Raw genomic sequence first — 27,191 nt, forward strand, 5'->3', positions numbered from 1 at the left:
ACTTCATATCGCTAATGCTGTCAGTTAACTCAGTGTCGCAACTGTCACTTATGTTTCATTTTGCTTTTAGTTAGTAATGATATACACTTATTAACTCATTTTAATTACAATTTAATTTGATTCAAACGTTTAAAAATCTGAGTGAGTTTCTTAGACATTGTTTGCCTTCGTTTAACCGTTTTTCCGTCAGTAATAGTGACTCAACAGGTGCAATATGACAGGAAGATTAGCAGGGCAGACTATAAACGATAGACTTTTGGCCGCAAAACACAGCTTATCTGGTTCAGGTATAGCAAAATCAGTATGCAAAGCAACGACAGAAGAAATGATTGGACCAAAGAAAAAGCATTTAGATTGTGAGTTTTTTTCTCAGACAAGAACTGGTTCGTTTAGAATTATATCCCTTGTCAAAACCTAATCATTCCACCAAATATGTTAGAAACCCTCTCCATTGAATTTTGTATAAAATATTCTATTACAGTAGAAAAGTTTTGATTAAACTATTGTTTATTCTATTGATGAATCAGTATTTACAAATTATTTATCACTAGTTACAACGACATTCCCTTGAATTTGCATCCCAAATATTTATTTGATTCAACTATTTTAATATATAACAAACATATTCAATTGGTAAGATTGCAAAAAAATAAGTTAGATTAATGTTTAATCGAAAATATAATATTAAAGCTTATTAGAATAATTCTTTTATGCCATTGAAAATTGAATCCTATTTTTATGTATATTTTTCAATGAAATGTAAGGTTTCACTGATGTAACTATATTATTTCATTAATTTTTGGACTATATGGTAAAAGACACAAGATATCTGACAGAGAAACCTGTTTTTAAAATTCGGGTCAACGTTAATTTTTCTTTAAATGATAAATTTACCTCCATCATATTTAGCAGTTATATAAGTACCAACTTTTAGTATTGCCAAACAGATCGATTTAATAGATATAAAGTTATTTTGTATTATGCAAATTTTTGAATATTTTACAAGCACACATTTTAGAACTAGAATTACTTGATTAGGTATGACATGACCTTCTCTTTTGAACAGTAAATGTAGGATTATATATTTATTTCTCACAGTAAAGATTTTAATGTTTTCTTAAAAATCAGTTGAACTATTCTGATGTGTAAAGTTGAAAAACATTATTTACAACAGGGCAAGAGTGTTTTTAATTAACTAAGTTTATGAATATACAACTTAACCCAGAAGGTAATAAATTTTAAAAGGTTAAATATTTTTGTCCCTAACTGTATGTTAATAATACATTTCTATATTCTATAATAACATAATACATTCAATTATCTTTATTAGGTGTGAATAATGAGTTATTGGAAGGGAGTGTGGTGATCAGTCAAACATGAATTTGTCATCATTATATAAATATGTTTTTTTTATCATTTTTTTGTATTTACATCAAATTTTTCACTTTCAATATGATTTCACACTAATTTTTATAAATTGTCCATTACAGGAATTTATTTTTAAAACAGCATTTGTTTTTGATGATAGAAACAAGTTTAAAGTATTAAAAAAATGAATATGCAAAATATAATTTAACAACAAATCAATTAAATAATAATTTAAGTAGTAGGTCATTATTGAAACAGGTTCAGAAAAACAAAAATTATTATTACCATTTGATCAAATGCTGAATTACAACTATTTATTTATAAATTTTAATTCATTCAATACAAGTAATTGTTTGACACATTAAATACATTTTGAATAAAGTACATTATGAATTCTAGTACTCATATTAACTTAATGAATATTGAATAATAAGTGTCCATACTTGGCCTCAACTTATAATAAGAATTGCCTCCGTTATCTGTCTGAAACAACATAGTTTCCACTTCAAATAGAATTTATAACCTAGATCACCAGTTGAAAAAAGCTGTTTGTTCAATTGATTTTTTATTTGAAATTTTTATGGTGTATAGTGTAATAAATCGGCATATTTTTGGCTGACTACCATCGACTTGATCCATTCAATGAGAGGAATTTTCTATATACATAATCTATTTGCCTATCTATATTAAACAATTCTGTTGAAGCGGCACTGATTTCAACTCTTTGAAGTTTTAAAAACTTCAAAGTTGTTTTGCTTTTGTCATATCAAAAGATAGAAAATAAAATTTTCTCAACAGATTAGATGAGTTCTTATTTTTATTAATATTTACAATCAAATCTAGTGGACATTCATTAAGGCTTTATAAAGGTCACTTGATATGATGCAAGACAATGTGTAATGCAATGCAAGACGTAATATTTCTTCATCAAATCATGATCAGATGATGTTTAGTTGTTTATCAGTTTGGTGCCAGTTTTATTCTGTATAAGTTGAAATTCTAGAGAGAAATGAATTTCAAATCTTCTGATATTACTTCCGGCAATGATTTCTTAGTTATCTTATGTTTTATTTTCATTAGTTTTTCAAATGTTTCTTCATCCATTCCTGAATAATTTTAGTATGTTTTTTCATCTAATTCCAGGGCTTATCCCACCATCTCCTAGGCTCTCTTTTCTGCTCATGAGACTGAAAAAGCAAGGCAGAAGCAGATGTAATTATTGCGAGTGATGCACTTTTTCTTATCCACTTTATCTAGCTTTGTTATTTTCATTTTTAAACCGATCACAAAATATTGAATAAAATTTTATGTTAGGAAATTGTTTGCATCTACTTATGGAATTTTGATTATTGGCAACTATGACGCGTTAGTAAGAGACTTACATAATGTCAAGCGAAATGCAATATTGTTCTATGCAATATTTTGATCTTCCAAGAAATTGCCTGCAGTAAGCTAAGTGAAATAAACAAGAAAAAAGTGGTCAGTGGCAATAATGATAAGTGCTGCTACCTCACTTTTGGAGCCTGATGGAGGATGTAAGAGATGTCAACATGTAATGTGAATGAATTTTTTTTAGCAACATAGACTTACTCATAAATTCATCTGCTGAAACAAGTGATAATAAGTTTGAACCTGCTCTGGCTTGTAAATATTGTCCTATAGCTGCTTCAGTTAGATTGTATGTGCAGAGAGAAATGAGTCACCTCGATTTAGATTTAATTTTATTGGAGATAAAAGGCTATGACCTTGAGACAAAAATTCAAGTTATCAATCGAAAACCATTAACTCACGAGGGGAATAATTGTGAACTCTGAATTTTACTAGGGGTAGGGGGTACAGAAACGTTTGCAAAATAATTTATAAAGGAAGAGTGCAAAGAAGGACCAATAACTTCTTTCTTATCATCACTACTCATCATGCTATAATTTGCTTTTGATTCATAAGTTTCTGGCCACAAAAAAACTTCTTTTCAGCTCACATCACCAGATTTGACACTGTGCGATTTCCGATTCTCTCTGAAAATAAAAACTGTGCTAAAAGTGAAAGTGTAATTATTTGTTTAACTAAAATGGAAAATAATGTTTTGGATTTTTTCACTTTGTAGAATTGTTTTAAGAGAAAAAATCTGTCAATCATAGTTTAAATATGGTAAAGAGGTTTTGAATATTTCTATCTCTTCTTTTAGAGAAATTTCTTCAATCAATTCCAAGTAAGCCAGAGATTTCAACGTTTAATGTCATGTAAATATGTACAGATGTAAATTTAATTTAAAATTTAAAATATTTTTTTATCTTGGTCACATATGTCTTGAAAAGTTAACCCGAAACACTTTCACAATGTTAATTTTGTCGAAATTGATAAGAGATAAAAAACAGGACGCCCAGCATATCATCTAACAACACCAGTCTATTAAGTAGGCGTATCATTTGTTAATGATAATATCACATCCATTCTTTTTGTATTACATTGTTATAAGTTTTTAAATATTGTTTATGATGTTAAATTCAATACACATAATACTTCTGTCAATTAACACATCACTCAATAAGTCTTGAGACTAACTTTTTTATCAAAAATCGATTTTATTCATCAATGTAATCTCTTTCAAGACCAATACAATCATTCTGACGCTTCTCTAACTTCTCGATGCAGTGCTTGCAGAAGGATTTGTTTTTTGTCTCAAAATAGGCTTCAGTTTCAGCAATTGCTTCTTCATTTGAGCTGAATTGTGAATTGGTGCATTGTCTTGGTGAAACCGTGGTTTTTTCTTCGACATATGAGGCCGTTTTTCCTTGATTTTTGCATTTAAAAGATCCTACAACTCTATGTAGTATTTGCTATTGATTGTCTCTCTTTTTTGAAAGGAAATAATATATAAATATTGAAGTCAAAACCTACCCAGCTGACTGTATCGACACAGAAAATCTGATGTAACCATGGCCAAACACTGCTCTGAATCATTACACACTTCGAAAAAAAAACTTTTTTATGGTCAAATGCTCAAGCATATTTGTAAACACACTGCCTTCCGATATCTTTACGGCCATAGCTATCCCGCGCAATTGCAATTTACGATTAGATATAACCAATTGGTGGTCTTTTTGGATGTTTTATGGAGTAACCACTTCAATCGAACGACCAGAACGTTCACTATAATCGGGTGTCTGTACGACCATGTTTAAATTTAGCAAAACAACAACAAATGATTCTTTTCAATGGAGCAGAGTCCGAATAACACTTTTGAAGCCATTGCTGAGCTGGTGTAGTATTTTTTATCAAGAAGCAATGATAAATTTACACACATAATCGTTTTGAATTCTTTTTTTTTTTTTAAACAAAAGTAGCTTCACTTAAATAGCTTTTACATTTTTCTGACTAATCGAAATGTCATGAAATTTTACAAATAGTCTTTTAAAAGTTGGTACTTGATAAAAGCCATATGAATTTGACAATGGAAGTGCCATCTGTCTGTCGGTCACACAACTTATTGAGTGACGTTATACCATCGAAAATAACCAATTCCTTAATTGGTTCTCTATGTAGAGGTGAACCTAGCGGCCACAAGAATCAGTCAAATACAGTGCCAAAACAAAGCCCTGGTGAAAATTTGTTTTCAAAATACCATAAAAATTCAATTACATCTGTATTAAATCTTATTATCGAATTACATTGTTATTAATTAGATGATATCATTTGATAAGACTTCCATCTTGGAGATGCTTTATTCATTATAAAAAAGAAAATATGCTCGAAGCTCATTGATTTTTCCTCTGACTCATCTCCAGACATTTACTTATAAAAAAAATTAGATTTCTCGGAATCAACCTCAACGGGGTTATTTCATAATAATTATTACCTGCTTATGATATACAGGACAACCTTGTCGAATAAAATAGAGAAGGACATGCTCAAGGCATCACTAGAAATATTTAAAAAAAAACTAAACAGCAGTAAACACCCTTACGGATTGTATTGTTGTTCATCGCTATAAAAGCCAAATTCAAATAGTTTATTGATATTTAGGGTTATAACCAATTATTTTTATTGACTAATATATTGTGCTATGAAACTGTTAAACTACCCATTCCAGACATTCCTTTTTCTTCCACTTTTATTTTATACTTCACGCTTTTCTTATTTGTCTTTCTTATATTCATGCTATAAACCATATTTTTCTAATCAAATTTTTATGTACTTATTTCTTGCTATGTTTTTTTTATTGTTTTAGATTTAGTTCATTGCACAAACGAACCGAACGTGTCAATACCACAATTAGCAAATTTGTTGATAGAAAGATCACAAAATGCGAACTGGATAGTAGTATACAAAGCATTAGTTACAGTTCACCACATGATGTGTTATGGAAATGAAGTATGTATACCAAACCTAAACGTGCTGGTTTGTCTCAAACATATGAAATGTGACTCTTGTCAAACAAACAAACCCTCCATATGTTTTATTTGATCCGGGTGTGTAATATTATGTCTTGAACTCATTGACAGTTTTTCATAATTTTCTAGCTTTACCCGTTTTTTCAGCAGCTATCATTATATGATTTGAAACTGTGGAAAATCCTTTAAAGGGGATATCCTGGTCTAGAACCCCAAATTTTAGGCATTTTTGAAACTTAGAAAACATTTTTTCTACCCATTTTTTTTATATGATATTTATTGACTTTTTGAGCATATTAAAAAACAGAATTTCAATAAATTACAGGCAATCGAATCATTATAAATTGGACTGCATTATACGCCGTTATTTAGACAGATGCACTTAAATGTAGTCCTACTTGGAATTTGAAAAAAATCATTATTATACCTTGTTAACTTGCTACAAATGAATATTAAATTATAAAACGTAAATAGACGAGTAAAACGTACCTACTTGTAAGGCGTTTGGTTTAAGCAGGGTACTAAACGTGAACTGAGCTCTTTTTGTACCCAATCGTTTTTTTTTCTGGTAAACGAAATTTCAAAACAAAAACCAAAAAAGTAAAATAAATTCTTTGCAAATATAACAAAAGAAAAAAAAACATTGCAATTCCAAAGTATCTAACAATTTTTTTGACCTTTTCGAATAAAAATACTTCAAAATGAAATTTTTTCAAATACAAGGCAGACGCGATAGACAGATATTTAAGAAATATTTCAACCAAATTTCAAAGGAACTCGTCGGGTAGAACTTAATATAATGTCAACCACTTCAAAAATAGTAGTTTCCAGAAAAACGCGTTAAAAGTTGGAGAAACAATCCAGAAGAATAACTTGTTCCACTTGGCCAGCTTAGACGCTACGTTTAAGGACACAATCTTAAGCGTCTAAGCTTTGAAAATATGCAAAAAATTGATGTTTTCAAATTTCTAGACCAAAATACCCCCTTACAATTTTTACTTGAATTTCCATCAAGTCCCATAGTTTACCCAATAAACTCTTATAATGTATATTGCCAACTTTTCCCCTAACTATTAAGGGTAAGATGTTTTATAATATTGTACATTTGATTGTCTACCAATATGATATAAGATATTTTTGATATAAAGCAAGCAAGTTGCCTCTATAATTTTCTATTCTCAGCCATGTCTACTTCTCCATTAAATCTCCTTACATTCTCTTGGTCTTCCCAGTGTGCGCCTTCCTTCTGGTTGACTTCTCCTCACTCATCTTATTGTCTCTTCATCCCTTCTTCTTATATGGCCCAGTCACCTAATTCTTCTACTTCTTATCACAGCTGGTCGTCTGTACCGGTTCTTGAGTTCTCTGTTTTTGAGTATTCTCTATACACTTTAGAAAACTGGCCTATAGATCCTCCTTAATATTAACTTCTTCTGGGTGTGTTTTGTTAGTGTCCACACCTCAGCTCGATACAATAAATATCTACTGGCAACATTTAACCTCATCTGTATTACTTCTTCTATTTTATTGTTCCTGTTTATAATATATCCTAGGTATTTAAATTCTGTAGTAATTTTAAAGCTGTAACCCTTAATGTCCAGCGTTGAATGATTGGGCTCTGCAACTCTTCCCACTTTCATATATTATTACCCCCTATAATTACGCTGTAATTAAAATGACATATTTTATTAAAACTTTGCGTTCTAGTTGGATAAAGATGGAAGTGAATTTTTAAGATACCCTCCATCTATCACATTCTGATTTCATGAATAATTTACAAAGTTATAAATATTAATATTATAAATATTAAACGTAGAAGCAGTTTGAATTTAAGAACAGACCTAGTACTTTATCCCTGTACTGTTATACATAGTGAGTTTTATGTATGGAACTCCTCAATTATCTTGGATAATGGTGGTATCTACATTGTTGTCAGATCTTTCCTTTTTCCGGAAAAATATTGAACTTTGTTCCACCAAAGTTGCAATAAATATTACACATTTAGATGACTACGATTGAATAAACTCGTTTAATTTGAATATTCTTTAATAATTTATGTGCTAATACAAATCTCGTAACAAGGTCTCTTGTCAGTAAGTTATTAAAAAGTTAACGGAAACTGGTGTTGTCAAATATTTATCCAAATCATGGTTCAGAAAACCTACAACAATTGAAGACAAATCTTTAAATGTTTGTGTCTTGTTAGAGGTAGATCCACATTTTGAAGTGGAAAAATTAGGAATTTTATAAAACATACAGTAAATTAAGAAAACATACAGTAAAAACGATTACAGCTAATGCTCAAAATGCTGCCAATTACTTCAATACAACAAGCCATGCGATTTTTAAAACTTTGCAATACATTTTGTAACATCCCTGACTGCTCAATTCATCTTATCTCTGTGGTAATCCTATCTTTTAATTCCGGAATATTTGTTTTATAAACGATGTTTTTTAAGTAACCTCACAGGAAATAGTCTAAAGTTTTCATGTCGTGTTATTGCGGGGACCATTCGATAAAACCACGCCTTCCAATCCATCTTCTGGGAAACACATTATTTAGGTTTTGCCTCAGATCACACGTATAGTGAAGGTTGGACACCATCTTTTTGTAACCAATTATTGCCGTTTGGGATATTGTTACAGTCTGAAAATTTCTAAGAATGAAGTTTTTTTTAAATGTAGTTGAAAATATTTACTTGGATTTGGAAATATCCGAGCCAACTCAGCTATAATACTATTTTTCAATAATTCTAAATACGCCGGACCATTTAAGTTACCCTCAATGAAAAAGAGACCAATTGTTTTGTCGCCTATTTTTCCAGCCCATACATTCAGTTTTTCGGGATGTTGGGTGAGGGATTAACGCATCTAACGAGGATTGTTACGTGATCAGTATCTACAATTATGCCCATTTACGTTTCCATTAATACAAAAAGTGGCCTTATCACAAAACATAACATTACTTAAACAATTTGGATTGTAACTATTTCCATTATTAGGTCTGCAAACGTCTATCAAGATCGTCATCTGACAACTCTTGAACCAACGTTACTTTGTATGGATGAAATTTATTATCAAGTGAAATTTTCATTGCGGAGGTTTGCGAAATATCAAGTTCCCTGGATATGTGTCTAGTACTCAAGTGTGGATCGTCTTCTAACAGGACACAAACATCTAAAGATTTGTTTTCAGTTGATGCAGTTTCTCTGCGCCCTGATTTGCTTAAATCTTTTACTGAACCAGTTTCGTTAAACTTTATTACTAATTTACTGACCTTAGATCTTGTTATGGAATTTCGGTTAGGATATAAATTATTAAAGATATTATACGTTTCTTGTTGACTTCTACGCCTATAACCACATCCTAATATCATTAAAATATCCATTGTGACTTTCAATAAACTTCAACAATAATAATTTATTTAAACGTCAAATTTGTAACCCAAATGTAGCTATAACTACGAAATTATGGCATTTAGGTATAGAGAATATTACATGAAAAATAATCAGTATTTCGTAAAGCGTAAAATATACAGGGTGATTCATTTTAAATAACATAATAACCATAATACCGGCCGTATAAAAATCGTACAAGCCGTTCCCGAGATAATTGAGGAGTTCCATACATAAAACTCACTCTGTATATAATATGACTCAGAAGAGAGAAACAATTGAATCGATTTTTGATTATTTTAGTAAATTTTCATCATCTCCTGTATTAGGTACTGCTTTAATGTATAAATCGGTATATAGAAACAATCACTATGAAATATTATTTTTTCAGAGATTCACACAATATTTAGCATCTAGTAACAGCACATTCCAATTGAGCAATTTCTTAGACAAAGGCGGCGTTCAAGGTAAGGAAAATAATTTTCATAACAATTTTTTCCTTTTTATGTATTTATTCTATAGCTGCAAATCGATGTGAATTTCATTGAAAATAATTGAGTTATTCGCGTGCTTCTCGTTGCTTACGCCGATGATGTCATAGTTGTGATCACCGAACAATCTGCATAATTAGCGCAGCTTAAACTGTACCAGACAATGAGACGAGTGAGGTGATGGATGATAGATCATGGACCTGAACTCTCCACGGAAAAAACTGGAAAGGAAATGTATACAGACAAGACTGTCCATGAGATCGAGACAGACGAAATAGAGTCTAGATGCGAAATAAAGTGACCTTAGATACGAAGATATATTTCTGGCCCCACATGCGGAAGACAGCTCAAAAACCGGCCGAAATAACAGCATTTTTGAACCGCTTAATGGCAAATATTAACGGCCGAAGAAACGAATGTTGCTGATGGCGACAACTCACTTAATTCTTTTGTATGGGGCAGACGCCTTGAGAATAAAGCGATGACGATGGGACAGAGACAAGGTGTACCGAGAATCGCCCAGCTCCTACCGGACTGTCTCTGCACAAAGGGTCCTAGTGGTGGTGGGTATAATTCCCATGGACCTCCTGGCTCTCAAGCGTAAGAGGATATGCAGAAGCAGCTCAGATATAACACGACAGGATGCGGCAACAATCGAACGCACCAGAACAATACGGACGTGGCAACAACGATGGACAGAAGAGAAATCAGCTGAATGGTCGCGGGGACTAATAAAAAAACCTTCTACTGTGGATCGAAAGGAAGTTTGGAGAGGTGAACTTCTACATTACCTAGCTTTTGAGGGGATACGGCTACTTCCGACGGTATCTTCACAAAATGAAGAAAGTACAAACACCTGAGTGTACGTATTGTGGAAACGACTTAGATGATGCCAAACACACACTCTTCTTGTATAATCACTGGAGGGGTTTGAGAGAGGAGGTAAGGGATTCTGTGGGTAGCATAAATCTTGATAATGTCGTCCAGTTGATGCTGCACAAGGTAGAATGTTTGCAACTGATTGTTACCTACACAGAGAGAATTCTTAGGCAAAAGAATATAGACGGCTGCCTGATATGGCGATATCATAATAGAAACGTACATCATAAACGGATAGACCCACCAATCAGAAGTAATATCACAATAGTCCCTGGTTGGACGGAGATGACAGAAGATGGCGGTTTAGTGGGTAGGCTAAGGGAGTCCCACATATCCATCAGTTCTCCTGGTGGAATCAGTTACTGTTTATTCGAATTGCTTGGTATTATAAAAAAAACTTTTGTGTTTCGTGTCTTATATCCTGACACAAAATACGATTTAGATACCATTTTACAGATTAATCAAAGTTTAATAATAACACTTATTTAAGGATAACCGAGAGAATAACTGTCGTATTTACTTCGTATCATATGTTCAGTGTTTATTCTATACTTATGACGTCACGCAATATGGCAGTCTTACTGAAATGTTCAAACTACCTACAAAATTTGGAATCTTCAATAATTTTTTTCTCTATAAATATTGATGAAAGATTCAACAAAAAAAATATAATGAAGGATATATATATATATATATATATATATATATATATATATATAAACTATTCAAAACTATTTTTTTCTCAAACCACGCAAATTCCCAAATGGTACGAATTTTTTTAGGTTATGATATGTCCCCGTTTATAAGAAAATATTCAAGATATCTGAACGAAAAGGCACTAGCATACAGAACGATTGCTTTTGATTTTTGTAAAATAAAAAGGGGGTAACTATGATTTTTTAATTTTTCATCAAAATTATAATAAACTATTCCAAACGAATAATTTATAATTATTATTTAATTTTTGCAGAAAAGATGATGGTATGTTGAGAACTATGAACGCAGATAAATTATTAAAAACACTTCCAACATTACAAAATCAACTGGATGTTTTATTGGAGTTTGATTGTTCTGCAAACGATTTAACAAATGGTGTCATTAACATGAGCTTCATGTTGCTATTTAAGGATTTAATTCGTTTATTTGCCTGTTATAATGATGGAATTATCAATTTATTAGGTAAGTGAATATTATAGAAATTAATTGACAACATTTTTATTATATATTTTTAGAAAAATTCTTTGATATGAATAAGAAACAGTGTAAAGAAGCTCTAGATATTTACAAGCGGTTTTTAATTCGAATGGATAGAGTAGCAGAATTTTTAAAAGTAGCTGAGGTAAGTTAAACATAAATTTCCTTAACTCATTAATGCTCAAAACTTTTTTTCAAATGTTTTTCAATTTATATTGTGTCAAAATGGTGTTGAATCAATAAATCATCAATAGAGTTACTGAATTTGCGTTCTGATCACTCATGGAGCAAATCAGGATTTAAATTAGGATAATGACATCAAATATTTTTGAAATTATTTCTAATAATCATAAAAGTTATTAATTTACAGTCTGAATTAAAAAAAAGTTACTAATACATTTCATTAATTTTGTTCCAAATAATTTATGTCTTATGGTTGATGGTAACTAAAAAAACATTCTGGGTGTAGTGAAACGTTGCAGTTATTATTGCAGTAAATTGTTTTTATATGTTACATAAATTTTATATTCATATTCACTTTTCACAATTAAATGATCTAACCGCTCCAAGTCATGGTCATTTCTTTTTGGTAAGACCATACTTATGAAGAATATACAGAAAAAATTCCCTCTAGTATGGCAAAAGGTCTATGTTAGAACCTAACTGCCTATGCAATACCTATCTTTGGACCCTACAAACATTTATGGCATAAGGCTACCCCATTTTTTGGACCTTGTTCCATTTCTATGTATGGATGTATGTAGATATTGGGGTATCATATACACCCTGACCCAAATAATCTATTGTGTATTCCTTTTCTGCTGCGATACTGAGGAACCCAGTGTTAACAGCTGATCTGTTAATCTCCATTCTCTTAGAAATTTCAGAATGTGGGTTTGCTATAGCTGCAAGAGATTTAGAGTCATTTGAGTCTTTGATTCTTTTTGAATTACCTATTGGCGGATTTTGGGGCACTAGAACACAATTTATCAAAACCAAAAATTTTTATTTCATCGGTCCATATTCAATTTCCCATTGGAAATCAATTCACCCCATAGTTTCCAAGAAAACGAATATTTATACCCTGTTTATTTCCACGTAATGTCCCTTTTCCCACAGGACTTTTATATTAAGTGTTTATTTAAGTTATATTTTCAATACATCAAAACTAAATTTTTTCCACATATTTTCATTGTAAATTTGAATTAAATTTTCAATTTTTCCTGAAATAAGCAACTTCAATTGCATGAAAATTTGAACATAATTCCTTTTTTTGGCCATAGTAAAAGAAAGGATTCATGAATATGAAAATAATAGATCTGTTAGGAAGAAAATATTTTTTCCCTTTATGAAATCAAGCAGATAACAATATGAATCACGTTTCTCTAAACTTTGAAAATTTTTTATTACTAGAAAATTCTAAATTGTCATGCAACTTTAGTTGCAGTTGGACACTAATGGTTTAAATTTATTCTTTATGTTCAACTCTGTTCATTTATTCAAGACATGTAGAGATGAAGTAACATCAGACTTGAAATTTATCTTTTACTTTATACTATCTTATGCAAAAAAATCAATTACATTTATAACAATATTATTATTTTTTATTGAATAAAATTTGGAATTTTTCTTTTTCAGAACGTGGGGATAGATAAAGGAGATATACCAGATTTAACAAAAGCCCCGAGCAGTCTCTTGGATGCTTTGGAACAACATTTGAATTATATGGAAGGAAAAAAAACATCAGGTTCCAGTCAAGCAAGGTATTTTATGTTTAGTTTGGAAAAGTAAAGTGAACATAGTTTAGATATGGATATTATGTACTGTGGACTGTTCACCAGTAACGACTTTGCGGGCTATTCGGCTTACCTCTTCTGGCTTTAAAAAACTTGAATATAAGTTCTGTAGTCCTTGTTTAATGAGTGCCTCTTACTCAAAAAGGTATTTGTCAGTTTCTTTTGATTCCTTACAGAAACGACAAATGCTGTTGGTAGTTTCTCTGATGGTTTTCAGCTGGTAGTTCACCAGACTGTGTCCGGTAAGCATACCAGAAACTCTCTTTAGCTCGTCTTTGTCCAATGATTTTTTTGAGTCCAATTAGTTGAATAAGAAAGAAATCTCTCCATGTTTCTAATCTGCCTAACAGATTTTAGGGTCTTAATGGCGTGTAGTTATCCCTCAATTTTTCTAATGTGAAAGGAAATTGCCACTGGGCAATCTTCCTACATGACAACTTATAATATTGCTATTAACCATCTGCTAGTTGTCAATTTTACAGATTGTTAAAAGAACCTTATTAATGAAGCATTTTATATTTATGTCAGTTCATGTTTGCATTCACCTGTTGTAACTTAATTTATCCTGAACTACTTAATTTTATCTACAGTAACGCCAGTAACCAGAAAAACGTGAAATCGGGAGTAACTGCATTGTCTTCAACAAGTAATGCTTTCGGTAATGTGGCAAATTCTAAATTTGGCTCAGCGAATGGTATAGACGAACAATTAAAATTACAACTACTGGCCGAAGAGGAAGCTGCCATGAATCAATTTAAGGTATAAAATTATTTTTCACTACTTTCTACAGCTAATTATCAATAAAAAATTTTTTACAGACTAAGGTGTCACCGACAGCAGCTAACAATCCGTTCTTGAACAAATCTCCTACGTCATCTACGTCTAAAACAAGTTCTTCTTCGTCTCAGTTCACTAGTACTCCAACATTTGATCTATTCACTGAGGAACCTGCTTCAGTTAATTCTAAAGCTTCAGATGATCTACTGCAACTTTCTAATCCCTTCTCAGATGCTTTCGCTCAACCAATACCACAAAATTTGAATGCATTCTTACCGCCACAACAGAATAACCTTTGGTTGACCAATGGAAATGGTGAGATTGTAGAATATTGTACAATGTATAAATTCACTATAAAAAATATATTCCAGGATTTGCTGTAATGAATCCGGGACCTAGTTCAACATTATCGTCTACTGGTTCATTTGTATCAGAAAATAATTTTGCTTCAGTATTTGGAAATACAGAATCTAAAGGTTAGTTCTATCTTACTATCTGGTAACTTGTAATTTGCGTTCTTTCTGTATAAAATTCATTTCTTTAAGGAACCAACTTTGATGCCCTAGGTGGTGTGCTCCAACCATCTAATTTAGACGGAAAACAGAGTTCAAACAGTACATCCAACAATACCGAAAATAATAATCAACCAACGTCTTCGAATGGATTACTTACTGGTGATTTGGAATCAAGTTTAGCATCTCTTGCTGAAAATCTTTCTATTAACAGCAGAACGACCCCAAAGTGAGTTCAACAAGGATCTAGATTATCTATAATTTATTTATGTTGAATATTTGTTTTCAGAGGAGTTCAATGGAATTCTCCTAAAATCGGTTCTAAAACCAGTTGGACTCCTCAACCCATATCAGATACTACAGGAGCAGGTTATAAACCTATGAATCAAGCCATGTCTTCATCGCCATTTAATAATGCCACAGTTTCGTCACCGCAACCACAGATGTACCTTCAGCACCCTCAAATGATGGTATTAAAAAATTAAAACAAATTTTACCAAAAAAAAAATATCGGATTTTTTTTTTATTTTCAGAGTATGCGTCCTATACAAACGATGCCACAATTGAATCCTGCGATGAGTCAAATGGGACCACAGTCTCTCCTATTTCATTGATTATTACAATATCTCATCCACATCCGTCTATAAATAAGAAATTCCCAGATGTATAAAATTATTTTTGTTAAATATAATGAATATCAATTAATATATTTAATAATATTAAAATATAATAAATACATTGAATTAGGCTGATGTTGAGGAGGAACAAGAAGTAAAAATTAAGTTGGAATTTCTGGTACCATCGGTGATATTCATTCTGAACACACTGTAAATACTACACTGTCTGGTCCTTCTAGCCTGCTGAAAGGTTCGAAGAATCAAACAGCGTAATTATTGTGATAATTAATAGTATATAGTGTGTTTAGTAATAAGCAAAGAAGAAAATCACATTTTTGAGATTTGTTATTGTTGAAATACTTTGAATATATTTATATTGTCTGCCATAAAGTTTAACAACTTTAAAAAACAATTTTGTAGGGTGATCACTGCGAATTTATTATAATCGACTGTAAAATGCTAGAAGTCTAACCTAACCTAGATTTTATGACGTTATGGGAAGATGATACCAGGGAGCATAGCTGATTACCTCTCTTGTGGTCTTCTAGTGTGGTTGGGCTCTATTAGTGCTTGTAGTAAAACATTTGGGCGATTTTCTATTCTTTTATGGTGTTTTAGACTTCGAATGTTGTCATCAACATTCGAAGTTTCACAAATTGTATCGTGCATTGTTTAGAATTTTCTATTGGCTTCTTGATACTACAGCTACAATTGATTTGCTTGCTCATCCCTTTATATCTATTTTGTGTAAAGTAAAATCTTGTACATCAACGTTATGTATGAATTAGGATATTGATATGCGAATTGATATCAAATTATTGTTAGACATTTTTACAAGAAAAAATATGTATTTTAAAAAAATTTTATGGCGGATAAAATGATTTGTTCACTTTACAGCCTTGTTATTTACAGTGCAATTATAATTAAATTAGTTTTAAGAAAAATGTTGGCACTAACTCACTATTTTGTATGTATATGTTGATTTACACAGTGTGCAAAAAGTTGATGTTGTAATTGCACTTTTTTTAGGGTAAGATTTAGACTTTTTTTCAGATTAAAATAAATGAGGTATCCCAATCCAAAGCGGAATAATTTTTATAAAGTAAAACTATTAAAATCAAAGAAATGTTGAAAAATCGTTATACCCATATTATAGTGTGTCTCAGAATTAATACAGTGATCGATGTTCGTTATTTCGGTCCTCACTGTATATTTATTTATTTCTTTTTTCAAATTTGAATTTTAAATTCTTGTTTGTGTTATCATTTATACAGGGTTAATATTTATTTTTTTAATGCAGAAGTTACAAAGTTTTCAAATCGTCGTTGTTCTGGCAGAAGTTACTAAATCCAATGAAACACACAGTAGGACTGTTAATCTTAAATTGAATGGTTAGGTTAGGCCTATAAAATTACTGAAAACTGGAATTTAGTGACTTTTGCCAAAACTTAGACGAAATAATATAAGATAAAAGTGTATTTTTATTTCAACTATTTTGAAATCTAAAAAAACTTGCCTTTTATATAAATATTGAACTAAAATTTTAATATGTCAATTCCCTGTTTCTCAATTAATTACTTTTGCCATAATTGTGTGCCAAAAATTCCATTTTTACATCCAATTTTAAAATTTTCGTGCAGCTAGTTCATTTTGAAAATATCATGGTACTTCCTTTTGAATCTGGCACATTTTAATATCGAATTAATGTAATAGACAATCAGTAAATTAAAAAAAAGTTAAATTATTTTTTTATGTCATTAAATGACAAATATCGGAATCAGAATATAAAATAAAATTAAGAAAAAACATAAGTGTATCACAATAAAAACTATATTATTGAATAAATGATTAAATAATCGAAATATTGTTAATAAAAATGTTGAAATCGGAACCAGTTACAAGTAAGATGTAAAACACTCGACGTCAGCAGAAAATGAACCAAATTAAAATGTCGAGTTGTCCTAAATTGTCACTTTCCTCCTTCTAAGATTCTAATTTTCAATTCCCAGCAACTCGGTTATATGTTTGTGAGGTATAAGATATTGCTTCTTCTTGTCTCTTTTTCTAAAATTTTCAATTCCTCCTTTGACTTTCCATTTCTTGTACCGTTAGGTTTTCTAACTAAAATTCTTTTGAATTTTTCGAGTGTTTCTAATGAAAGTGTTAAAGTTAGACCAGCAAAATGACACATATCTCGAAGGGAAATATGAATAATACCATCAAATGCCAGAATTATAAAGAAAAATGGAAAATTGAAAGCAAAGGAACTGTCAAAACTATATTATCAAATCAACAAGAGAAAGGTCGATATGTTCTCGAAACTGGACCACTTAGAAGTATCCAAAGCTCTAATAATAACTTATCGAGCCTTTGTTGTTATCAGCCCTTTTTATCCTTATACAGCAATATGCTACTTTCAGGATCTCATTTATCTATCTGCTGGTTGGAATTTACTACAGTTTACATACAATTCTTGTCTCGATGATATATTAATTGCTTTGAAGCATTCCAGTTAGGTTATTCTAGAAATAAATCTGCTAATGTCAAGGTATTTGAATAATGCCATTGTAACTTTCCATTTTTTCTGCCCCAAGACTCTGTAAGTAAAATTTTATTAGTCTTTCTATAGGCAATGGCCAGAGACAAGAAGAAAATGGAGCTACTTAAAATATAAAGCCTTCCTAAGTTGTTATTAATTCTTTTACTACTCAGATTTCAATATGTAACTTGAAGTAACTCATCTATTGATCTGCCGGATGGTATCTACTCAGGTTTATATACAATTCTTGTCTAGATGGGCTCTTACTTGCTTTGAAGCAATCCAGTTAGGTTACTCTAGAAATAAATTTGAAAATTGTCTCTTTAGTCAAACCTAAACATGATCATTGAATAATACATTTTGTAATCTTCCATTTTGTCTGCTATAAGGATTTGTAAGTAATATATCCTATATTGATCATTTTAGAGTTAGTATGTTTCTACTAAAAGTGTTAAAATTAGAGTAGTGAAATGATGAGTAATAAATAAAATATTGCAAACCCCTAAATTCATCTTTCAACTTTGTTCCCTCTTTTTTTCCGCTGCTTTTACATCCCATCCGAGGCTCTGAGAATAACCTTAGAACGTTTACGAATATTCTAAAAGTGGTTATCAATAATCTTTTTCTCATATTTCAATATGTTATTTTAAGTATCTCATTATCTGCTGGATGGTATCTACTCAGGTTTATCCTTAGGTACACGAGGGCCCGGTATCGCCATAAAGACTAGTGGCCACGCGTGACCGAATTAGACAGAAGCTCACAATTTCATCACCTTTAACTTAGTATTTCGTCCTCGCGTGAAAGTACTACCAGGGGTTTGCATTAAACTTATTGTGTATACATTTACCTACTGAAATTTATGTCTTGCGTCCCTATGAGTAATTGAGATTCTTTCCAGATATTTCGATATCAGATTAATAAATTTAGTTTCTCAGATCATCTTTGATTTTTCAATATTTCCAGTCTTTTACGGAGTCTTGTTCAGTCTCATTATTTCCTGTGCGAAAAACCTAGAATTTTCTCTACTATGGAGAATTAGTCCTTGGTACTATTCTTCACAATTATTTCCATCAATCTAGGCTTTTGAAAAGACTAAAAAAAGAAAATTTGGCGTAATGTTAAATAGCAGTTAATATAAATGAGCGGTCGGACTGTTGATAGAAATTTCACGCGCCTTACGATTCATTCTTTAGTCCGACAAGGCATTTATCTGTCCTATGAATACAGTTCATTACAACGCAGTTCACCATCTTTCAGTAATTCTTTAAATGAATTCAAAGACAATGTTATGGTGATCACCCTGGTTTGTTTACAAAAAACACATCAACAATATGGCCAACGCCAAGTTGTCTTATATGACCGCTAGATGGCGCTTGCGTTACAGGAAGGCAAAAAATGCAACCCGCATGACTCGTGAACCCCAAGAATACACAATTCTTGTCTCTAATGTCTATTACATGCTTTGAAGCAATTCAGTTAGATTACTCTAGAACAGTGGTCCCCAAACTTTTGAGTTAGTGAGCCATTCTAGCATTTATAAACCTTTTAGTGAGCTACCCAGGAATATTGGGCCAAAGAAAGTACACAAAATGGAATTTAATCCAGTTTATTACAAACGAACATTTATTTCTAGTATTAATCAAAATATATAGGAAGTGTAACAAAACAAGTTTAAATGTTCATTTCAATGAAAGGAGTGGAACTCTTTTTGGCCATCAAGTATTTTCTTGAAGTTTGGAGAGTATGTTGAGTTGAATTTTATTGGTGGACACTTTCTTTATGTCGTCACCCGTCGAATAATCTATGAAGCCAAATTGCTTTTGATCTGCTTTGCGTGAAAACCAGGCATTTTGTAGGTCAATTATTGCATGTAGGAGCCCTTCATTTCCTTTTATTATTGATGCTTCCGTGAAATCCATATTTAGGAATTCGTCAATGGCTTCTTTGTCAGTGTCGGTACTGAGGGTTATTGGGTCACAAAAAGGTATTGGGGTCAACTTTCTTTTCCATTCCACTGTTGATTTTGAGTGGGTCTTTTAAGTATTCGAATAGCTTTTCCTTGCTTATATCTTCTATCTTGAAACCTTCTGTAGGGCACTGTTCTTCTATTGATTCCTCTGATAGGTGGTCTATTATCTTTTGCATTGACTCAACACATGTTTTTATGGTAGGAGGCTCAAATATTAGTTCGTTGTCCAAATGTTCATCACTCAGTTTATTTCTATATTTGTTTTTTATGAATTTCATACTTCAACATACTACACAAGTATAGTAGAATCCGGATATAACGACCTTCAAGGGACCGGCGATATTGTCGTACTAACCGGATGACGTATAAAACGGATATTTACATATGTATGTATTATAAGTGCGAAAGTTTGATTTTCCTATTTAGGTAAATAAAACATGTTGTAGGAATCAGTTACATATGTTTATTTTAATTATTCTTATATGTATACAAATAAGTAGTACATACCAAATTACAAACATAGGTACGTAATGTACTGTAATACTGTCACTAACGTAGGAAATCTGTTATTTGGGTTTCTTTTTGACAGACTTTTGTTCGGTAGTAAGAACTTCGGACAGCATTGTGAATTCGTGACATCATTGTTTTCATATGGTCATCATCAAAGTTAGTCTGAAAAAATACATTAAGCGTTTCCGCAGCCTTCAGAGCTTCAGATATACTCAAGGTTGGATAAAACTCTGGTTCGTCATCATCACCGTCGCTATCTTTGCTATTCGCGTCGTCGGCCATGATATTATCCACAATGTTTTCATTAGACGTCTCTTCACAAGTGGCGACAGCATCATCGACACGCGCGTATTGTTAAAAGTCCTCGTTTGTTATAGGTAACTGATGCTTATCAATAGCCTTCGCCCAAATGCTCAGCGGTACGTCGTCTTCTTCGTTAAAATCATCTGAAGTTATGTTAAATTCTACATTGCTTCGGACAAAACCAGCATGTTTGTAACAGTTAAAAATTGTTCCTTGCTTGAGTTGAGTCCAGGCATCTTGAATCATTAGAATAGCGTCAAGAACAGTGATCTTCGGGCACTCAACACTACTGCATCCGCCATCTAGAAACTGGATCATTTTTAAAACAAGGTTTTTACGAAAATGTGCTTTCAAAGCTCGAATGATCCCTTGATCCATGGGTTGCAACACTGATGTCGTGTTTGGAGGCAGAAATACTAGGGTTATGCTTTTCAATTCTGCAATATGGGGATGTGCAGGACAGTTGTCAACTAATAGCAGGATTTTCTTATTCTTTTTCGTAAGTTCACGATCCCATGCGCGTGCCCATTTGGTAAAAATGTCACCAGTCATCCAGGATTTTCAATTACGAGAAGTTTTTTTTAGCTGTGCCACTCATGTTGGCTGCCACCATCACTGTTATTCGCTCCTTTGATAATTTTCCTCCTGTACATTTTTCACCTTTAAATTTCAACGTCTTGTCTGGGGTTAATTTATAAAACTACCTGGTCTCATCTGCATTAAAAATTTCATCATCACTAAATTGAGCACGTAGAGTAGGCCAAACTTTTTCTAACCAATCGTGTACATCACTCTGTTGTACTGACAAAGACTCGCCAACAATCTTTCCACTGACGATGTTGTGTCTTACTTTGTGTCTAACTGTCTAGCAAAAAAATTTGCTGTCTCTTGTAGCAGAGGTCCATTAAGAGGTATTCCCCGGTCGCGCTGAAGCTTAAACCACTGTAACAATGCCTTATCCAACTGCTCATGAGTAGAAGTTCTTACACGTTTGCATTTCAAAACATTGGCATTAAATAACGGCTCGATCTTGTATTTATTCTTCTTTATTTTTGATATTGTAGAATGAGATACGCCAAATTCCTTTGCGAGGGTCGCGTTTGATTCACCAGCTCCTAATATGTGTAATATTGCACTCTTTTCTTCAATTGTAAAACACTTTCTCTTTACAGAACTCATTTTATGGCGCTTTATGAACTTGTCATAACAGGTGACAAACACTAACTGCGTGCCAATAAGGAGAATTGAACGGCGAAGCGCGCGGGGAAAGTGAGGGGGCCGAGGTATTGGTCATTTGTTACCTAAATTGAAACAAAATACGGCGCGTCGTTTTAAACGGACGAATTATCGTAAAAAATGGTCGCTATAAACGGTTTGTCGCTCAAACCGGAGTCGCACTAAACGGTTACATTTTCTCAGTATCTAACTATTAAACCGAACTTGAGTAAAATAATATCGACGCTAAAAACGGTTAGTCGTTATAAATGAATTCTACTGTATGTAGAACTGAACATAGCTTTCAATCTCAATGCAACTTGAAGCACAATTGGATACTTTTCTTTGGGGACTCAACGGCAGCCTGGTCTCTACCAAAATAGATTTTTATAGTAAAATTAGAGTCTTTCTCTATTTATTGTTGAGTCCTCCTTTTATTCTTGAGTTTAGATTTGTTGAAAGTATCTTTATTATCACTTCTTTTTTATTTTCTGAAGTTTTCTAGACGTTAAATAACAAAAATATAGCAAAAATTAAATATTAATAAATACGGAAAATAGATTAAAAACGACGTCATTGCGGGATCAACAGAATTTTATTTAATGCTTGTACATTTTGATAATATTTTCCAAAAAACTTCCAAATAAATCAATTTAATATTCTTGTTATCGAAATAATTCTATATTTTATAGATCGTTTAGAACGAAATAAATTATATATTTAATACATATCAAGCTATTTTTTTGTTCCGATTCTACATCGTCCTTTTTCTAAATTATGTTTAGTTGTCATTGGCCAAAACAAAAAGGAAACAGAATTTAGCTGTTGTTAATTGATATTTGTGCCTTCTCTCGCGCCCATATGGGTCTATTATCAATACGGTGATAAAAACTATTCATATTATATAATCACGAAACATACTCGTGTTTTGGCGAGTGGTAATTGAAACTTCTACTTAAATCTAATGGAATTTCATTTAATAGATAATTTTAGTAAGCACTATCGTCGACAATCGTCCTCTAGACCAATAAATCCTCTTATATTTTTTATTTATTTATCAATTATCCTAAAAATTTTCCATCCTTAATGCTATTTTTCCATTATGTGATTAGTCTGCCTCTCCCTATTAAGTTGTTTGTATAATCGATCGTATTTATTACATTTTCTTCCAATTATTTGATCATTTTATAATTATTCACTTTTAACCATCCCATCTTTCGTTCTATTTGCATATTTAATAATATTAAATAAGATTATTGGATAATTGAATAATTTGATTGGACTAAATTTACAAAAACTTCATAAAGTCAACTGGAAAACCAACCCTTTCATCATGAAAGGGTTTTTTTTCGTTCGGCACTGTAAATATAATTTAAGTAATATTTTATTTCCAGATTGATTATAATGCAAAATGTATATTAAGTAGTAATAAAAATTAGTGGGTATTACTGCACTAGTAACCGCTTTTACGGTAAGTTTCCAAGACATGACGTATTTTACATCGTTGCCACGTTGCAATATTTTTCGTTGCTTATTTATAAGAAAATAACCTTAAATTGTAAATGAATTTTATATATATATATATATATATATATATATATATATATATATATATATATAATCTTTAACAAAAATCTGTGGGACTGTTGCAATCAAACACTAAAGTGTACTCTTTTTAATATGTATTCCAAGCTTTCGAATAAGTACGTATTCATCATCAGGGAATTAATTAAAAAAAGAACCTTCAAAATGACAATTAGACATAAGGAAAAAGTGCCAATAGTCGACACTTTGAGGATTTAACTTTTACAATTTGTCTGTAAATCATAATAAAACAAAATATAAATTATGTCGTCTATTACTTTGGGCGCATTAACTATTGATTGATGTTTCTGTCTGCATTTCACGACATTATATTTTTGAGTTTTTTGGTTTTTAATTTTTTTTATCAAAGTGTGCAAATGTCATAAATGTCGACATACAAATTTCAGTGGAGCATGTGGAGCTTTTCCTACAATTAGATCAAATGAAATTTGACAAAATTTATCATTCGTTTCCCGCCTTTGAATTCCAATAAAAAAAGTCTCCTAGCTTGAGATCCTTCGGTTTGTCAATTTTTTAGATTTCTTCCTCATCCTTACATTCAGTTTCCCATCGAGATTCGTCAGATTTCCTAAATGACATCATTTTCATCAACTTCGCTTCTTTAATTTTTGACTTTAAATTTTTCAGTAGCTTTTTCTTTTCTTTTAATTTCTTTCATTCTTCCTTTAATATTTGCGCTTCTTTTTTCTTTATTTCTTTCTTTTTGGGCACACCATCAACCTTTCCTGGTTTTGTGTTTGGGAAAAATGCTGTTTTTTTAGTGTGTCGACAATTGGAGACTGTCGGAAATTGGTACATTTACTTTAGGTCTCCCTTTTAACCATACCTTATTGTCATTTTGATGGTTGTTGTAATTAGTTATTTGAAAGCTTGAAATACATATTAAAAAGAGTTCCATGGCAACAGTCTCGTAATAATAACGTTTATAAATTAGTTGGCAAAGACTTCAGTGCTACACACAGGCCATCTAGGCGTGGTAATACTTTTCCTCCACTCTTTCCCATTTCTTGTATTCGCCTTTCAGTCTCGAACTCCTTCCCCCATTAGATCTCTTGTGCCTCCGCATCTCTTCTTCTAGACCTAATAATTTTACGAATTTCTTGTTCATGTATGTTTCCCTACATTTTTCCTCATAATATCCTTCTAAGTAATTTCCTCTTCCATATATATAATTCGTTGTCTTCTATCTAAACGGGAAGGAATGTCCCACTATTATAGTGACTACAATCGATCCAGATACCTCGTATAGATTGCGCATGCTTGAGGAATACCTCGTACAGGTTGAGGATGCGCAGAACAGAGCTGGAACCTCAGGATAGAGAAATCGTTGCCATTCTGTCTTCCTTAGTCGAAACAGCTTCCATTTATGGAAACTTTCCATATAGGAGTATCACATATATGTGAAAAATAAATAAAAATGACCTACACAAGAAATTTTACCACAATAATCTGATTTTGACAACAATAAATTCTGCAACGCCGAGGCCTGATACCACACGGCTGCCAACGTTTAATATTTATTTTTCCCTAATACACGAGTATTGCTTTTATTTACACTTTCCATATTTAGTAGTTGTTATTGTCAAATTTGAAAACTTTATGTAAGAGCTCTTTAAATATATTTATTTCTTGTAGAAATAGTACTTTCATTTAGTTTATATATTGATAATTTTCAGGCAAAAGTTAATAAACATGGAAATATAAGTTAGAATAATTTTTTTAAGGTATAATCTGATTTGTTTGCCAGAAACTGCCGATTGATTAAAAGATCCTATCTATAATATAAAGATGGTTAGTTTCATACTATATTTGAAGTAATTCTATAAATTTTTAGTATTAATATTTTCTTTTCATTAAGTGCATTAATACAAATTTAGTCCAATCTCTATGTAAATTTGTTAAATTCTGTATTTTGTCATTAATTTCGATTTTAAATATGTTCTTGTTTCTTCAAACTTTATTGACTGAAAAATATCAGGAGTCATTAAATATTTTTTGGAAATTGTGCATTTTTATTTCTTCCTGTTCTTCAACTTGGGTACTGTCACCATTAGTTTAATGCCAACAATGATAGAAGTCTTTATATATAAACAGTATTCTTCTTGTGGTACCTATTCGTGACGAATGTTGACAGTTCTAAGGTTCTTACGCCATGGTCTTCGTTTTTTTCCTGGACCTCTTCCAAATATATTTTGCCTCACAGTAGCAATACATATCTGGATTTGTTTCGCATTATTTTTACTAATATCTCCTTCAAGACCAAGGACTCAACTCTATAAAACAGGACAGATAAGACGTAGCGTCTCAGTGTTCTTATTTCAAGCCCGACGAAAATTGGGGGCGTTATTAAATCTAAAAAATTGAAAATGTGCGAAAACCCTGGAAACTACAACGCTTGCAGGACAAGGACCCGAAAAAGAATGTTTAAAAATGAACCAACTGCTTCATGTTTTAATTCCCGATAATCTGATCCCTAAAAGCCTCTATACAAGTCCACATCGTCCTTATATATTTAAAACAATATGACTTATGGTTCTAACCAAAAATGATTCATGAAAAACTTTTTAGAAGACCACATCAGAGAAAATGAAGGGCATTCAGAAAAAAGTCTTGCAGCAAAACTTTCAGATAGATTAATTCTAATTTTATGGTACTGTTTCATTTAGTTTTCAATAATTCTTTGGTAACAACTCGTATTAAATTTATTAAAAAGAGTTAATACCACTATCCGAAGTGAATGGATTATATTCTCAATAAACGGATTCTATTATTTGGGTCAATTCTCTATCTGAGTGTGATTTTGGACCTCCCAAAACCCCATATCGTTTTAAATAAGCCCTTGAAGGAGCAGTATATCTCTGACCTTTAACACGTTGATCCCCAACCAAAATTGATAAACTTTTTCCTGGGCTCAACATTTTTTTTTGTTTTTACACTCCATATGAGGCGTGAATTCAAGTTAAAATTTATTTGAAATAAAAAGTGCGAGGAAATGATGTTTTTTATTTGCGTCCATAGGCCCGCTATGAGCCAGAGGGAAAGTTAATCACTAAAACTTTCCCCAGGTCCCATGGTCCGTACACAAAAGACATCATTTTTTGCACTTTTAATTAGAAATAAATCTTTTCATTATATTTTTTAAAGGTACACCTCAATTGCAGCATAGAAAAGCAAATTTTTGTTTGCTTTTCTATGCTTTAAACGATGATTTATGCTTTTAATGAAGTATTCAAAAACAAAAATGTTTTATGAAGGATATTATATAATGAAGGTAATTTAGAGGTAGCACAAATTAAAAATTTTAATCAAATATTTGAATTAGTTTAGGAAAACAAAAAAATATATAATAAGTAAGTTTTTTTGTTTTACAATGGAGTTAAAGGCCATGAAAAAAAAATCAAACCTAACCGTAGGATAATATTTCAAGGACCCAGGACGGTCCATCCAAATCGTAAAATATATTTAAATACGGTCCTTTGGGATACGGAGTCATATATGTAATACTTTTTTCTATAGCTTCTATAAGTGGAAGCTGTTCCGATTGAGGAAGAGAGAATGGCAACTAGGGATACGAAACTATCGATAAACTATTGGGACTATCGATAGTAATCAAGAAACGAGAAGTTG

At 31.8% G+C, this 27,191-nt stretch overlaps 1 protein-coding gene across 2 annotated transcripts; it reads left to right on the forward strand.

Annotated features, from left to right (window-relative positions):
- Nucleotides 1-13: 13 nt before the first annotated feature.
- On the forward strand, nucleotides 14-25,566 carry LOC130442883 (phosphatidylinositol-binding clathrin assembly protein LAP-like). Of its 2 annotated transcripts, none has more exons than XM_056777270.1 (13): nucleotides 14-356; nucleotides 5,597-5,739; nucleotides 9,546-9,621; nucleotides 11,307-11,409; nucleotides 11,495-11,703; nucleotides 11,757-11,863; nucleotides 13,357-13,481; nucleotides 14,105-14,273; nucleotides 14,333-14,606; nucleotides 14,663-14,767; nucleotides 14,837-15,032; nucleotides 15,093-15,273; nucleotides 15,337-25,566. In XM_056777270.1, the coding sequence occupies exons 1-13, from the start codon at nucleotides 215-217 to the stop codon at nucleotides 15,415-15,417; spliced, it is 1,911 nt and encodes a 636-aa protein (XP_056633248.1). In that variant the 5' UTR covers nucleotides 14-214; the 3' UTR covers nucleotides 15,418-25,566. The 2 variants fall into 2 exon arrangements, with proteins under 2 accessions (XP_056633248.1, XP_056633249.1); XM_056777271.1 differs by having other exon boundaries at nucleotides 30-356; nucleotides 14,858-15,032.
- Nucleotides 25,567-27,191: the final 1,625 nt, after the last annotated feature.

This window comes from Diorhabda sublineata, chromosome 4 (assembly GCF_026230105.1).
Source record: "Diorhabda sublineata isolate icDioSubl1.1 chromosome 4, icDioSubl1.1, whole genome shotgun sequence".
Taxonomy (NCBI): Eukaryota; Metazoa; Arthropoda; class Insecta; order Coleoptera; family Chrysomelidae; genus Diorhabda; species Diorhabda sublineata.